Consider the following 17,363-nt stretch of genomic DNA (forward strand, 5'->3'; position numbering starts at 1 on the left):
TTACAGACTGGGCATGGTGTACAGTTAGATATATTCCAGACTCCAGTGTGTACAGTGAACAGATATTACAGACTGGGTATGGTGTACAGTTAGATATATTCCCAGACTCGTGTGTACAGTGAACAGATATTACAGACTGGGTACGGTGTACAGTTAGATATATTCCCAGACTGCAGTGTGTACAGTGAACAGATATTACAGACTGGGTACGGTGTACAGTTAGATATATTCCCAGACTGCAGTGTGTACAGTGAACAGATATTACAGACTGGGTACGGTGTACAGTTAGATATATTCCCAGACTCCAGTGTGTACAGTGAACAGATATTACAGACTGGGTACGGTGTACAGTTAGATATATTCCCAGATTCCAGTGTGTACAGTGAACAGATATTACTGTCTGGGTACAGTTAGATATATTCCCAGACTGCAGTGTGTACAGTGAACAGATATTACAGACTGGGTACGGTGTACAGTTAGATATATTCCCAGACGCGTGTGTACAGTGAACAGATATTACAGACTGGGTACGGTGCACAGTTAGCTATATTCCCAGACTCGTGTGTGTAAAGTGAACAGATATTACAGACTGGGTACGGTGTGCAGTTAGATATATTCCCAGACTCCAGTGTGTACAGTGAACAGATATTACAGACTGGGTACGGTGTACAGTTAGATATATTCCCAGATTCCAGTGTGTACAGTGAACAGATATTACAGACTGGGTATGGTGTACAGTTAGATATATTCCCAGACTCCAGTGTGTACAGTGAACAGATATTACAGACTGGGTACGGTGCACAGTTAGATATATTCCCAGACTCCAGTGTGTACAGTGAACAGATATTACAGACTGGGCACGGTGTACAGTTAGATATATTCCCAGACTCCAGTGTGTACAGTGAACAGATAATACACACTGGGCACGGTGTACAGTTAGATATATTCCCAGACTCCAGTGTGTACAGTGAACAGATATTACAGACTGGGTACGGTGTACAGTTAGATATATTCCCAGACTCCAGTGCGTATAGTGAACAGATATTACAGACTGGGTACGGTGCACAGTTAGATATATTCCCAGACTCCAGTGTGTACAGTGAACAGATATTACAGACTGGGTACGGTGCACAGTTAGATATATTCCCAGACTCGTGTGTACAGTGAACAGATATTACAGACTGGGTACGGTGCACAGTTAGATATATTCCCAGACTCGTGTGTACAGTGAACAGATATTACAGACTGGGCACGGTGTACAGTTAGATATATTCCCAGTCTCCAGTGTGTGCAGTGAACAGATATTACAGACTGGGTATGGTGTACAGTTAGATATATTCCCAGACTCCAGTGTGTACAGTGAACAGATATTACAGACTGGGTACGGTGTACATTTAGATGTATAACCAGACTCCAGTGTGTACAGTGAACAGATATTACAGACTGGGTACGGTGTACAGTTAGATATATTCCCAGACTCCAGTCGGTACAGAGAACAGATATTACAGACTGGGTACGGTGTACGGTTAGATATATTCCCAGACTCCAGTGCGTACTGTGAACAGATATTACAGACTGGGTACAGTGTACAGTTAGATATATTCCCAGACTCCAGTGTGCACAGTGAACATATATTACAGACTGGGTACGGTGTACAGTTAGATATATTCCCAGACTCCAGTGTGTACAGTGAACAGATATTGCAGACTGGGTACGGTGTACAGTTAGATATATTCCCAGACTCCAGTGTGTACAGTGAACAGATATTACAGACTGGGTACGGTGTACAGTTAGATATATTCCCAGACTCCAGTGCGTACTGTGAACAGATATTACAGACTGGGTACAGTGTACAGTTAGATATATTCCCAGACTCCAGTGTGTACAGTGAACAGATATTACAGACTGGGTACGGTGTACAGTTAGATATATTCCCAGACTCCAGTGTGTACAGTGAACAGATATTACAGACTGGGTACAGTGCACAGTTAGATATATTCCCAGACTCCAGTCTGTACAGTGAACAGATATTACAGACTGGGTACGGTGCACAGTTAGATATATTCCCAGACTCCAGTGTGTACAGTGAACAGATATTACAGACTGGGTACGGTGTACAGTTAGATATATTCCCAGACTCCTGTGTACAGTGAACAGATATTACAGACTGGGTACGGTGTACAGTTAGATATATTCCCAGACTCCAGTGTGTATAGTGAACAGATATTACAGACTGGGTACGGTATACAGTTAGATATATTCCCAGACTCCAGTGTGTACAGTGAACAGATATTACAGACTGGGTACGGTATACAGTTAGATATATTCCCAGACTCCAGTGTGTACAGTGAACAGATATTACAGACTGGGCACGGTGTACAGTTAGATATATTCCCAGACTCCAGTGTGTACAGTGAACAGATATTACAGACTGGGCACGGTGTACAGTTAGATATATTCCAGACTCGTGTGTACAGTGAACAGATATTACAGACTGGGTACGGTGTACAGTTAGATATATTCCCAGACTCGTGTGTACAGTAAACAGATATTACAGACTGGGCATGGTGTACAGTTAGATATATTCCCAGACTCCAGTGTGTACAGTGAACAGATATTACAGACTGGGTACGGTGTACAGTTAGATATATTCCCAGACTCCAGTGTGCACAGTGAACAGATATTACAGACTGGGTACGGTGTACAGTTAGATATATTCCCAGACTCTAGTGTGTACAGTGAACAGATATTACAGACTGGGTACGGTGTACAGTTAGATATATTCCCAGACTCCAGTGTGTACAGTGAACAGATATTACAGACTGGGTACGGTGTACAGTTAGATATATTCCAGACTCCAGTGTGTACAGTGAACAGATATTACAGACTGGGTACGGTGCACAGTTAGATATATTCCCAGACTCCAGTGTGTACAGTGAACAGATATTACAGACTGGGTATGGTGTACAGTTAGATATATTCCCAGACTCGTGTGTACAGTGAACAGATATTACAGACTGGGTACGGTGTACAGTTAGATATATTCCCAGACGCGTGTGTACAGTGAACAGATATTACAGACTGGGTACGGTGCACAGTTAGCTATATTCCCAGACTCGTGTGTGTAAAGTGAACAGATATTACAGACTGGGTACGGTGTGCAGTTAGATATATTCCCAGACTCCAGTGTGCACAGTGAACAGATATTACAGACTGGGTACGGTGTACAGTTAGATATATTCCCAGACTCCAGTGTGTACAGTGAACAGATATTACAGACTGGGTACGGTGCACAGTTAGATATATTCCCAGACTCCAGTGTGTACAGTGAACAGATATTACAGACTGGGCACGGTGTACAGTTAGATATATTCCCAGACTCCAGTGTGTACAGTGAACAGATAATACACACTGGGCACGGTGTACAGTTAGATATATTCCCAGACTCCAGTGTGTACAGTGAACAGATATTACAGACTGGGTACGGTGTACAGTTAGATATATTCCCAGACTCCAGTGCGTATAGTGAACAGATATTACAGACTGGGTACGGTGCACAGTTAGATATATTCCCAGACTCCAGTGTGTACAGTGAACAGATATTACAGACTGGGTACGGTGTACAGTTAGATATATTCCCAGACTCCAGTGTGTACAGTGAACAGATATTACAGACTGGGTATGGTGTACAGTTAGATATATTCCCAGACTCCAGTGTGTACAGTGAACAGATATTACAGACTGGGTACGGTGTACAGTTAGATATATTCCCAGACTCCAGTGTGTACAGTGAACAGATATTACAGACTGGGTACGGTGTACATTTAGATGTATAACCAGACTCCAGTGTGTACAGTGAACAGATATTACAGACTGGGTACGGTGTACAGTTAGATATATTCCCAGACTCCAGTCGGTACAGAGAACAGATATTACAGACTGGGTACGGTGTACGGTTAGATATATTCCCAGACTCCAGTGCGTACTGTGAACAGATATTACAGACTGGGTACAGTGTACAGTTAGATATATTCCCAGACTCCAGTGTGCACAGTGAACATATATTACAGACTGGGTACGGTGTACAGTTAGATATATTCCCAGACTCCAGTGTGTACAGTGAACAGATATTGCAGACTGGGTACGGTGTACAGTTAGATATATTCCCAGACTCCAGTGTGTACAGTGAACAGATATTACAGACTGGGTACGGTGTACAGTTAGATATATTCCCAGACTCCAGTGCGTACTGTGAACAGATATTACAGACTGGGTACAGTGTACAGTTAGATATATTCCCAGACTCCAGTGTGCACAGTGAACATATATTACAGACTGGGTACGGTGTACAGTTAGATATATTCCCAGACTCCAGTGTGTATAGTGAACAGATATTACAGACTGGGTACGGTATACAGTTAGATATATTCCCAGACTCCAGTGTGTACAGTGAACAGATATTACAGACTGGGTACGGTATACAGTTAGATATATTCCCAGACTCCAGTGTGTACAGTGAACAGATATTACAGACTGGGCACGGTGTACAGTTAGATATATTCCCAGACTCCAGTGTGTACAGTGAACAGATATTACAGACTGGGCACGGTGTACAGTTAGATATATTCCAGACTCGTGTGTACAGTGAACAGATATTACAGACTGGGTACGGTGTACAGTTAGATATATTCCCAGACTCGTGTGTACAGTAAACAGATATTACAGACTGGGCATGGTGTACAGTTAGATATATTCCCAGACTCCAGTGTGTACAGTGAACAGATATTACAGACTGGGTACGGTGTACAGTTAGATATATTCCCAGACTCCAGTGTGTACAGTGAACAGATATTACAGACTGGGTACGGTGTACAGTTAGATATATTCCAGACTCCAGTGTGTACAGTGAACAGATATTACAGACTGGGTACGGTGCACAGTTAGATATATTCCCAGACTCCAGTGTGTACAGTGAACAGATATTACAGACTGGGTACGGTGTACAATTAGATATATTCCAGACTCCAGTGTGTACAGTGAACAGATATTACAGACTGGGTACGGTGTACAGTTAGATATATTCCCAGACTGCAGTGTGTACAGTGAACAGATATTACAGACTGGGTACGGTGTACAGTTAGATATATTCCCAGACTCCAGTGTGTACAGTGAACAGATATTACAGACTGGGTACCGTGTACAGTTAGATATATTCCCAGACTCCAGTGTGTACAGTGAACAGATATTACAGACTGGGCACGGAGTACAGTTAGATATATTCCCAGACTCCAGTGTGTACAGTGAACAGATATTACAGACTGGGTACGGTGTACAGTTAGATATATTCCCAGACTCCAGTGTGCACAGTGAACAGATATTACTGTCTGGGTACAGTGTACAGTTAGATATATTCCCAGACTCCAGTGTGTACAGTGAACAGATATTACAGACTGGGTACGGTGTACAGTTAGATATATTCCCAGACTCCAGTGTGTACAGTGAACAGATATTACAGACTGGGTACGGTGTACAGTTAGATATATTCCCAGACTCCAGTGTGTACAGTGAACAGATATTACAGACTGGGTACGGTGTACAGTTAGATATATTCCCAGACTCCAGTGTGTACAGTGAACAGATATTACAGACTGGGTACGGTGTACAGTTAGATATATTCCCAGACGCGTGTGTACAGTGAACAGATATTACAGACTGGGTACGGTGCACAGTTAGCTATATTCCCAGACTCGTGTGTGTAAAGTGAACAGATATTACAGACTGGGTATGGTGTACAGTTAGCTATATTCCCAGATTCCAGTGTGTACAGTGAACAGATATTACAGACTGGGCACGGTGTACAGTTAGATATATTCCCAGACTCCAGTGTGTACAGTGAACAGATATTACAGACTGGGTACGGTGTACAGTTAGATATATTCCCAGATTCGTGTGTACTGTGAACAGATATTACAGACTGGGTATAGTGTACAGTTAGATATATTCCCAGACTCCAGTGTGTACAGTGAACAGATATTACAGACTGGGTACGGTGTACAGTTAGATATATTCCCAGACTCCAGTGTGCACAGTGAACAGATATTACAGACTGGGTACGGTGTAAAGTTAGATATATTCCCAGACTCGTGTGTACAGTGAACAGATATTACAGACTGGGTACGGTGTACAGTTAGATATATTCCCAGACTCCAGTGTGCACAGTGAACAGATATTACAGACTGGGTACGGTGTACAGTTAGATATATTCCCAGACTCCAGTGTGTACAGTGAACAGATATTACAGACTGGGTACGGTGTACAGTTAGATATATTCCCAGACTCCAGTGTGTACAGTGAACAGATATTACAGACTGGGTACGGTGTACAGTTAGATATATTCCCAGACTCGTGTGTACAGTGAACAGATATTACAGACTGGGTACGGTGTACAGTTAGATATATTCCCAGACTCGTGTGTACAGTGAACAGATATTACAGACTGGGTACGGTGTACAGTTAGATATATTCGCAGACTCCAGTGTGAACAATAAACAGATATTACAGACTGGGTACGGTGTACAGTTAGATATATTCCCAGACTCGTGTGTACAGTGAACAGATATTACAGACTGGGTACGGTGCACAGTTAGATATATTCCCAGACTCCAGTGTGTACAGTGAACAGATATTACAGACTGGGTACGGTGTACAGTTAGATATATTCCCAGACTATGTGCAGTGAACAGATATTACAGACTGGGTACGTTGTACAGTTAGATATATTCCCAGACTCCAGTGTGTACAGTGAACAGATATTACAGACTGGGTACGGTGTACAGTTAGATATATTCCCAGACTCCAGTGTGTACAGTGAACAGATATTACAGACTGGGTACGGTGTACAGTTAGATATATTCCCAGACTATGTGCAGTGAACAGATATTACAGACTGGGTACGGTGTACAGTTAGATATATTCCCAGACTCCAGTGTGTACAGTGAACAGATATTACTGACTGGGTATGGTGCATGGTTAGATATATCGACAGGCTGCAAGCGGGCCCTTCCCCATTAGATTGAGTGTCAGACCCCATTTGGAGTATTGTGAGCAGTTTTGGTCCCCGTATCTAAGGAAGGATGTGCGGGCCTTGGAAAGGGTCCAGAGGAGGTTCACAAGAATGATCCCTGGAATGAAGAGCTTGTCATATGAGGAACAGTTGAGGACTCTGTGTCTGTACTCGTTGGCGTTTAGAAGGATGAGGGGGAATCTTATTGAAACTTACAGGATACTGTAAACGTGTAGAGGATGTTTCCACTGGTGGGAAAAACTAGAACCAGAGGTCACCTTCTCAGACTAAAGTGACAATCCTTTTTACTGAGATGAGGATGAATTTCTTAGCCAGAGGGTGGTGAATGTTTGGAACTCTTTGCCGCAGAAGGCTCTGGAGGCAGAGATAGATAGGTTCTTGATTAATAAGGGGATCAGAGGTTATGGGGAGAAGGCAGAAGAATGGGGACGAGAAAATTTCAGCCATGATTGAATGGCGGAGCAGACTCGATGGGCCGAGTGGCCTAATTCTGCTCCGATGTCTTGCGGTCTTATGGATGGAGAACTTAAGAACTACGAGCAGGAATGGCAAATTCATCCCCTTGCGCCTTATCCACCAGTCAATGCAATTATGGCTGATCACATTTCTACCTCATCTCCACCTTCCTGTCCGCCAGGTGTTTTGGGGGTGGTTAGGAAGGTGGAGATGCGAGATGAAATCAGCCTATATCCTATTGAGGAGACCGGCTTTGCGGATGGCTTGTGTTTGAGCATTGTTTTCATATGAATGAAAAACTTAATTGAAACAAGAATACAGCACAGCTGCCTTCACCTCCCAATTCTCCATTACGCAAATTTATACCACCTCATGCTCCACAGTGCAACATACCTGTAGCCCTTGTGACAATTTAGTGACAACTCATGCCCCCACCCTCTATTCTTCGCACTTGCCCGTACATCCCACTTATTTAGTACCACTTGACAGTTCTTTGACAGCTCCAATGAGTTGATGCACTTTTTGTACATGATCATGCAAACATTTACAGAGTGACTGAAGTCTCCATACCGGCTACCAGCTCTCACCGAGTCTAATCTGCGCACTCCGAGTTTCACAGTCCTGGCCTACCACAGTCCCACTTCAATGGAGGCACTGATCATTCAAACATCCAGCTGCCTTGGTAACACACTGCAACCTGACCACCCAGAAAACAGAGGATACTGTTTGGGGGAGTGGCATGGGATATCCATTTTCACCAGGATCGGGAGGCTCTCTGAGGTGGCAAAATTCTGAGTAGAGTGACTGGATGTCAAGTGAGAAGATGTGCCGATCTCCTTACGCTAACTCGCTCAATCTAACGTCCCCATTAGAGAACAGTCCCTGCACTGACGTACCTGATGCTGCTGGCACAGTGAACTGTACCCACTAACAGGCAGCACCTTCTGGAGATGAGAGAGAGCAGGAAACTCTAATGAAAGTGGATGTGGTGTTTTCATAGAATTATCATAGAACTTACAGTGCAGAAGGAGGCCATTCAGCCAAGGTCAACACCTCCACCCTATCCCCATAACCCAGTAACCCCACCCAACACTAAGGACAATTTTGGACACTAAGGGCAATTTATCATGGCCAATCCACCTAACCTGCACATCTTTGGACTGTGGGAGGAAACCGGAGCACCCGGAGGAAACCCACGCACACACGGGGAGGATGTGCAGACTCCGCACAGACAGTGACCCAAGCCGGGAATCAAACCTGTGACCCTGGAACTGTGACGCAATTGTGCTATCCACAATGCTACCGTGCTGCCCATGTTCTTTGTACGTTATGATTTCCAGCTTCTTCTTCACAGCTACTAGACTCCTCAACAACTTTTCCTTGGACTGATCTGTTCCCTGTAAGAACACTATTGACAACGCCCTATGCTGCTCTTGTTTGGCTCTTGTTCCGCACTGTAACCAATCATTATTTGTTGATGTACCATTGTCAATGTACTCTGTCGATTAGTCTTTTGTCTACTATGTACGTACTGTGTACATTCCCTTGGCCGCAGAAAAATACTTTCCACTGTGCTTCAGTATATGTGACAATAAATATCAATCAATCCTGGTAGCATGTGGTGTTCTTTGTGACGCTGTTATCAGGATGGATGTTGTAGTGTTCACAAAAACCACAGAAGCTAAGTTCATTAACAAAGCTAACATTTATTAAAGCTCGACCACTTACTCCGATAGTAAACAATAATCTAGTAATCTACACTCAACTAACACTAGTCTCTACACTCTATAACTACTCTGTTCTCTCTCACTACTCCTATGTAATTCAGTGCTTTGTATAGTTCTGCGTCTAGCTCCATCTAGTGGTTAATTATGATATGACATTAACCCTTTGTATTCTGAACATTTCACATAATGTCACAGTGGACACCAAGCTGTCGAGTTTTTGTTACCTGGAAAGATGATCTGTTTCATTTTCTGCCACACCGGGTAAAGAAACAGTCCTTGGAATCCTGTGTATCTCCTCTTTGGAAACATCACCACCTCCTCATCCTGTTCAATGTCAATACTGTCTTCATCGGAATCATAATCTGGCAAATCGTCTTCATCTTCACTTTTCTTTGAATCTCCCTCATCCTCCTCTTTAACCAGGTCGCTGTTTAAATGGAATTGCTTTAATCACTCACTGACTGTGATCAGAGTGTAAAACCGTGAGAGAGTTTGGATTAGACACTTACCTTTCTCTGCATCTTTTCAGTTTCTGCAGGACAGAGAATGAGAAACATTTTAATAGATATACATGGTGCTGTTTACATTGTAAGTAGAATCAGTGATTTCAGTAAAACGGGAATGGAGTTTTTAGTGACCGGTTCCGCTGATGTGCTATCGCACCAGAGATCCTCCCACCCGCCTCACATTCCAACCCCAAATTATTGGAAAGAGTTTGCTTGGCTGCTGAAGACTTTAACAGTTCATTTATCAGATCCTTAAATTCCTGGTCACTTTATTCCCAGTAACTCTGAGTTTTCGCTGCTCTGCGCAGCCCTGATCTGTGGACTGCCACGGTACCCCATGATGTCACTATCTGCTCAATGAGGAAACCTCAGTAACCTGTCGGAAATATTCAGATGTTAGATTAACAAGCTACGTTTGGGTGAGGGAATAATAATAGTAATAATCTAATCATAATAATAATCTTTATTATTATTCCCTCACCCATAATATCATTATTATTATTATTACAAAATATGTTTGGTTAACAAGCTACATTTGGGTGAAGGAATCCATTTAGCTCATCAGTTCCTCCATCTGTATAGACTATTGGTGACGTACCCACCGTTACTGCATCACCTGATCACTTTGCTCTCCTAATGCTATCTGACGCGGGGATGAAATAATTTGATATTCAGACTCATATTAAGATGTGTACTTACACTTCTGAAAATAGGCAAATGCAATTTGAAAGTTAGCTATGGGAGCCTTTCAGGCATGATGGGTAAGATACTGTGGGAACTCACTTCACAATCATATATTGTAATAGCCTTAATACTTTCACCGTTTGGATAAACAAGTCATTACAGAGATAGCAAAGCAGACAGGGAGTATTCCCTGCTGTGATTCAGGAAGGCCACACTCTGCCAATAAGGGACATCGGTGCACGACATGGGGGAGGGGGGGGAGGGGGTGGGGGGAGGAATTTTCCAGTTACACCGACCCCAAGACCAGAAATTCCCACCCAAGGTCAACGGACTTTTAAATGGTCCGTCAAAATTTCCATCCTGCCCATGGTAGTTGGGAATGGATAATTTACTACCCCAGTGTTTTCTCTGTAACAGAGTTAGTGATGTATATGTGTGAAACCTAGGCCAAGAGATATAATATATACTATGAAACCGTGTTCAAGGTGAGATGCCTTCCAACATATGTTTACATTCAATTTAACCGACCATTGCCTTTTAAAAGTTATTTGATTCACATGTCCAGGCAGTTTCTTTTTTTTTTAATAAATATTTTATTGAAAATTTCTGGTCAACCAACACAGTACATTGTGCATCCTTTACACAACATTATAACAATACAGATAATAATGACCTTTTTTATATAAACAAAAAACAACAAATAAATAAATATTAAATAACAAAAATGAAAGCTAGCCCTAATTGGCAACTGCCTTGTCACAGGCTATACCCCCCCCCCCCACCCCCATCCCTCCCCCCCCCCCCCCCCCCCCAGTCCTGGGCTGCTGCTGCTGCCTTCTTTTTTCCCCCATCTATCTTTCCGCAAGATATTCGACGAACGGTTGCCACCACCTGGTGAACCCTTGAGCCGACCCCCTTAGGACGAACTTAATCCGCTCTAACTTTATGAACCCCGCCATATCATTTATCCAGGTCACCACCCCCGGGGGCTTGGTTTCTTTCCACATTAGCAATATCCTGCGCCGGGCTACTAGGGACGCAAAGGCCAAAACATCGGCCTCTCTCGCCTCCTGCACTCCCGGCTCTTGTGCAACCCCAAATATAGCCAACCCCCAGCTTGGTTCGACCCGGACTCCTACTACTTTTGAAAGCACCTTTGTCACCCCCATCCAAAACCCCTGTAGTGCCGGGCATGACCAAAACATATGGGTATGATTCGCTGGGCTTCTCGAGCACCTCGCACACCTATCCTCCACCCCAAAAAATTTACTGAGCCGTGTTCCAGTCATATGTGCCCTGTGTAATACCTTAAACTGAATCAGGCTTAGCCTGGCGCACGAGGACGACGAGTTTACCCTGTTTAGGGCATCTGCCCACAGCCCCTCCTCAATCTCCTCCCCTAGCTCTTCTTCCCATTTCCCTTTTAGTTCGTCCACCATAGTCTCCCCTTCATCCCTCATTTCCCTATATATATCCGACACCTTACCATCCCCCACCCATTTCTTTGAGATGACTCTGTCCTGCACCTCTTGTGTCGGGAGCTGCGGGAATTCCCTCACCAGTTGCCTCGCAAAAGCCCTCAATTGCATGTACCTAAATGCATTCCCTTGGGGCAACCCATATTTCTCAGTCAGCGCTCCCAGACTCGCAAACTTCCCATCCACAAATAGATCTTTCAATTGCGTTATTCCTGCTCTTTGCCACATTCCATATCCCCCATCCATTCCCCCCGGGGCAAACCTATGGTTGTTTCTTATCGGGGACCCCCCCAATGCTCCAGTCTTTCCCCTATGTCGTCTCCACTGTCCCCAAATCTTCAGTGTAGCTACCACCACCGGACTCGTGGTATAGTTCCTTGGTGAGAACGGCAATGGGGCTGTCACCATAGCCTGCAGGCTGGTCCCCCTACAGGACGCCCTCTCTAATCTCTTCCACGCCGCTCCTTCCTCCTCTCCCATCCACTTACTCACCATTGAAATATTAGCGGCCCAATAATACTCACTTAGGCTCGGTAGTGCCAGCCCCCCCCCTATCCCTACTACGCTGTAAGAATCCCTTCCTCACTCTCAGAGTCTTCCCGGCCCAAACAAAACCCATGATACTCTTTTCTATCCTTTTGAAAAAAGCCTTCGTGATCACCACCGGGAGGCACTGAAACACAAAGAGGAATCTCGGGAGGACCACCATCTTAACCGCCTGCACCCTCCCTGCCATTGACAATGCTACCATATCCCATCTCTTGAAATCTTCCTCCATCTGTTCCACCAACCGCGTCAAATTTAGCCTGTGCAATGTGCCCCAATTCTTAGCTATCTGGATCCCCAAGTAACGAAAGTCTCTTGTTACCTTCCTCAACGGTAGGTCTTCTATTTCCCTACTCTGCTCCCCTGGATGCACCACAAACAGCTCACTCTTCCCCATATTCAATTTATACCCTGAAAAATCCCCAAACTCCCCAAGTATCCGCATTATTTCTGGCATCCCCTCCGCTGGATCCGCCACATATAGTAGCAGATCATCCGCATATAAAGATACCCGGTGTTCTTCTCCTCCCCTAAGTATTCCCCTCCATCTCCTGGAACCTCACAGCGCTATCGCCAGGGGCTCAATCGCCAGTGCAAACAGTAATGGGGACAGAGGACATCCCTGCCTTGTCCCTCTATGGAGCCGAAAATATGCCGATCCCCGTCCATTCGTGACCACACTCGCCACTGGGGCCCTATACAACAGCTGCACCCATCTAACATACCCCTCTCCAAACCCGAATCTCCTCAACACCTCCCACAGATAATCCCATTCCACTCTATCAAATGCTTTCTCGGCATCCATCGCCACTACTATCTCCGTTTCACCCTCTGGTGGGGCCATCATCATTACCCCTAACAGCCTCCGTATATTCGTGTTCAGCTGTCTCCCCTTCACAAACCCAGTTTGGTCCTCATGAACCACCCCCGGGACACATTCCTCTATTCTCATTGCCATTACCTTGGCCAGGACCTTGGCATCCACATTTAGGAGGGAAATTGGTCTGTAGGACCCGCATTGTAGCGGATCCTTTTCCTTCTTTAAGAGAAGCGATATCGTTGCTTCTGACATAGTCGGGGGCAGTTGTCCCCTTTCCTTTGCCTCGTTAAAGGTCCTCGTCAGTAGCGGGGCGAGCAAGTCCAAATATTTTCTGTAAAATTCAACTGGGAATCCGTCCGGTCCCGGGGCCTTTCCCGTCTGCATGTTCCTAATTCCTTTCACCACTTCTTCTACCGTGATCTGTGCTCCCAGTCCCGCCCTTTCCTGCTCTTCCACCTTGGGAATTTCCAGCCGATCCAAAAAATCCATCATTCTCTCCCTCCAATCCGGGGGTTGAGCTTCATACAATTTTTTATAAAATGTCTTGAACACTTCATTCACTCTCTCCGCTCCCCGCTCCACCTCTCCTTCCTCGTCCCTCACCCCCCCTATTTCCCTCGCTGCTCCCCTTTTCCTCAATTGGTGTGCCAGCAATCTGCTCGCCTTCTCTCCATATTCATACTGTACACCCTGCGCCTTCCTCCATTGTGCCTCTGCAGTGCCTGTAGTCAGCAAGTCAAATTCCACATGCAGCCTTTGCCTTTCCCTGTACAGTCCCTCCTCCGGTGCTTCCGCATATTGTCTGTCCACCCTTAAAAGTTCTTGCAGCAACCGCTCCCATTCCTTACTCTCCTGCTTCCCTTTATGTGTCCTTATTGATATCAGCTCCCCCCTCACCACCGCCTTCAACGCCTCCCAGACCACTCCCACCTGAACCTCCCCATTGTCATTGAGTTCCAAGTACTTTTCAATGCATCCCCTCACCCTTATGCACACCCCCTCATCTGCCATTAGTCCCATGTCCATTCTCCAGGGTGGGCGCCCTCTTGTTTCCTCCCCTATCTCCAAGTCTACCCAGTGTGGGGCATGATCCGAAATGGCTATAGCCGTATATTCCGTTTCCCTCACCCTCGGGATCAATGCCCTACCCAACACAAAAAAGTCTATGTGTGAATAGACTTTATGGACATAGGAGAAAAACGAGAACTCCTTACTCCTAGGTCTACTGAATCTCCACGGGTCCACCCCTCCCATCTGCTCCATAAAATCCTTAAGCACCTTGGCTGCTGCCGGCCTCCTACCAGTCCTGGACTTCGACCTATCCAGCCTTGGTTCCAACACCGTGTTAAAATCTCCCCCCATTATCAGCTTTCCCGTCTCTAGGTCCGGGATGCGTCCTAGCATTCGCCTCATAAAGTTGGCATCGTCCCAGTTCGGGGCATACACGTTTACCAAAACCACCATCTCTCCCTGTAATTTGCCACTCACCATCACGTATCTGCCCCCGTTATCCGCCACTATAGTCTTTGCCTCGAACATTACCCGCTTCCCCACTAATATAGCCACTCCCCTGTTTTTCGCATCCAGCCCCGAATGGAACACCTGCCCCACCCATCCTTTGCGCAACCTAACCTGGTCTATCAGTTTCAGGTGCGTTTCCTTTAACATAACCACATCTGCTTTAAGTTTCTTAAGGTGTGCGAGTACTCGTGCCCTCTTTATCGGCCCGTTAAGCCCCCTCACGTTCCACGTGATCAGCCGAGTTGGGGGGCTTCCCACCCCCCCCCCCCCCCCCCCCTTGCCGGTTAGCCATCATCTTTTTCCAGCTTCTCACCCAGTTCCCACGCAGCTGTATCTCTCCCAGACGGTGCCCCCCCGCCCATCCTTTCCCGTACCCACTCCCCCCTTTCCCCAGCAGCAGCAACCCAGTAATTCCCCCCTCCCCCCCCCCCCCGCTAGACCCCCCGCTAGCGTAATTACTCCCCCCATGTTGCTCCCAGAAGTCAGCAAACTCTGGCTGACCTCGGCTTCCCCCCGTGATCACGGCTCGCACCGTGCGACGCCCCCTCCTTCCTGCTTCTCTATTCCCGCCATAATTATCATAGCGCGGGAACCAAGCCCGCGCCTCTCCCTTAGCCCCGCCTCCCATGGCCAACGCCCCATCTCCTCTCCCTCCCCACCTCCCCCCATCACCACCTGTGGGAGAGAGAAAAGTTACCATACCGCAGGATTAAAACATAAATCCCCTCTTCGCCCCCCCCCCATTCGCCCCACCACTTTGTCCAAACGTTCATTTTCATAGTCCACTCATTCCAATTTTTCTTCTACAATAAAAGTCCACGCTTCATCCGCCGTCTCAAAGTAGTGGTGCCTCCCTTGATATGTGACCCACAGTCTTGCCGGTTGCAGCATTCCAAATTTTATCTTCTTTTTGTGAAGTACCGCTTTGGCCCGATTAAAGCTCGCCCTCCTTCTCGCCACCTCCGCACTCCAATCTTGATAAACGCGGATCACCGCGTTCTCCCATTTACTGCACCGAGTTTTCTTCGCCCATCTAAGGACCATTTCTCTATCCTTAAAACGGAGGAATCTCACCACTATGGCTCTGGGAGTTTCTCCTGCTCTCGATCCTCGCACCATAACTCGGTATGCTCCCTCCACCTCCAACGGACCCGTCGGGGCCTCCGCTCCCATTAACGAGTGCAGCATCATGCTCACGTATGCCCCGACGTCCGCCTCCTCCACACCTTCAGGAAGGCCAAGAATCCTCAAGTTGTTCCTCCTTGCGTTGTTTTCCAGTGCCTCCAACCTCTCCACAGATCGTTTCTGGTGTGCCTCCTGTATCTCCGACTTCACCACCAGGCCCTGTATATCGTTCTCATTCTCTGCTGCTTTCGCCTTCACGACCCGAAGCTCCTGCTCCTGGGTCTTTTGTTCCTCTTTCAGCCCTTCAATCGCCTGTAATATCGGGGCCAACAACTCTTTCTTCATTTCCTTTTTTATCTCCTCCACGCAGCGTTTCAAGAACTCTTGTTGTTCAGGGCCCCATATGAGACTGCCACCTTCCGCCGCCATCTTGGTTTCTGCTTGCCTTCCTTGCCGTTGTTCCAAAGGATCCGCTGCAATCCGGCCACTTTCCTCTCCTTTTTCCATCCGTGTCCAGGGGGAACACCCTTCTGGTTTACCGCACGGTGTTTTTAGCCGTTAAAATTGCCGTTGGGGCTCCTATCAAGAGCCCTAAAGTCCGTTCCACCGGGAGCTGCCGAAACGTGCGACTTAGCTGGTCATCGCCGCACCCGGAAGTCTATCTGTCCAGGCAGTTTGAACGGGACGATTCAGATTACTTAGGAGCAGCACGGTGGAGCAGTGGGTTAGCCCTGATGCCTCACGGCGCCAAGGTCCCAGGTTCAATCCCAGCTCTGGGTTAACTTCAGTGTGTAGTTTGCACATTCTCCCCGTGTTTGCATGGGTTGCGCCCCCACAACCCAAAGATGTGCAGGGTAGGTGGATTGGCCACGCTAAATTGCCACTTAATTGGAAAAAATGAATTGGGTACTCCAAATTTAAAAAAAAAGATTTTTATATAGTTCTGAAAGGATCCATTTATTCTGAGGAGCAGCTGTTTTCTAACCACAGTGTATTTAAAGATGCTGTCTCTTTGTTCTGAAGAGCTTCCAGGTGCCTCCTGAGGAAAGCTGTAGTTAGAAAAACAGCTGCTCCGGGGGCGGCATGGCGGTGCAGTGGTTAGCACTGCTGCCTCACGCGCAGAGGACCAGAGTTTGATCCCGGCCCAGGGTTACTGTCCGTGTGGAGTTTGCACATTCTCTCAGTGTTTGCATGGGTCTCACCCCCACAACCCAAAGATGTGCAGTACAGGTGGATTGGCCATGCTAAATTGCCCCTTAATTGGAATAAAGGAATTGGGTCCTTTAAATTTATAGAAAAAAATAAAAACAACTGCTCCTTTGAGTTAATGGAACCGCTAAAGAGCCATATAAAGAAACAACTTTATGTTCCCTTTGAAACTACCTGAACCTGTCAATCAGAAAGCTTGTAACCGGC

General features: G+C 46.1%; 1 protein-coding gene across 1 annotated transcript in view; it reads right to left on the bottom strand.

The window, feature by feature from the left end:
* The window catches only part of LOC140390214 (zinc-binding protein A33-like), a 59,597-nt gene that overhangs the window by 25,896 nt on the left and 16,338 nt on the right, over nt 1-17,363 (bottom strand). Inside the window, exons 4-5 of the mRNA XM_072475184.1 lie at nt 9,777-9,799; nt 9,492-9,694 (exon numbers count right to left, since the gene is read on the bottom strand). Of these exons, the coding sequence (XP_072331285.1) occupies nt 9,492-9,694; nt 9,777-9,799 (226 nt within the window). The remainder of the gene's footprint in view (nt 1-9,491; nt 9,695-9,776; nt 9,800-17,363) is intronic.

Source organism: Scyliorhinus torazame, chromosome 14 (assembly GCF_047496885.1).
Source record: "Scyliorhinus torazame isolate Kashiwa2021f chromosome 14, sScyTor2.1, whole genome shotgun sequence".
Classification (NCBI taxonomy): domain Eukaryota; kingdom Metazoa; phylum Chordata; class Chondrichthyes; order Carcharhiniformes; family Scyliorhinidae; genus Scyliorhinus; species Scyliorhinus torazame.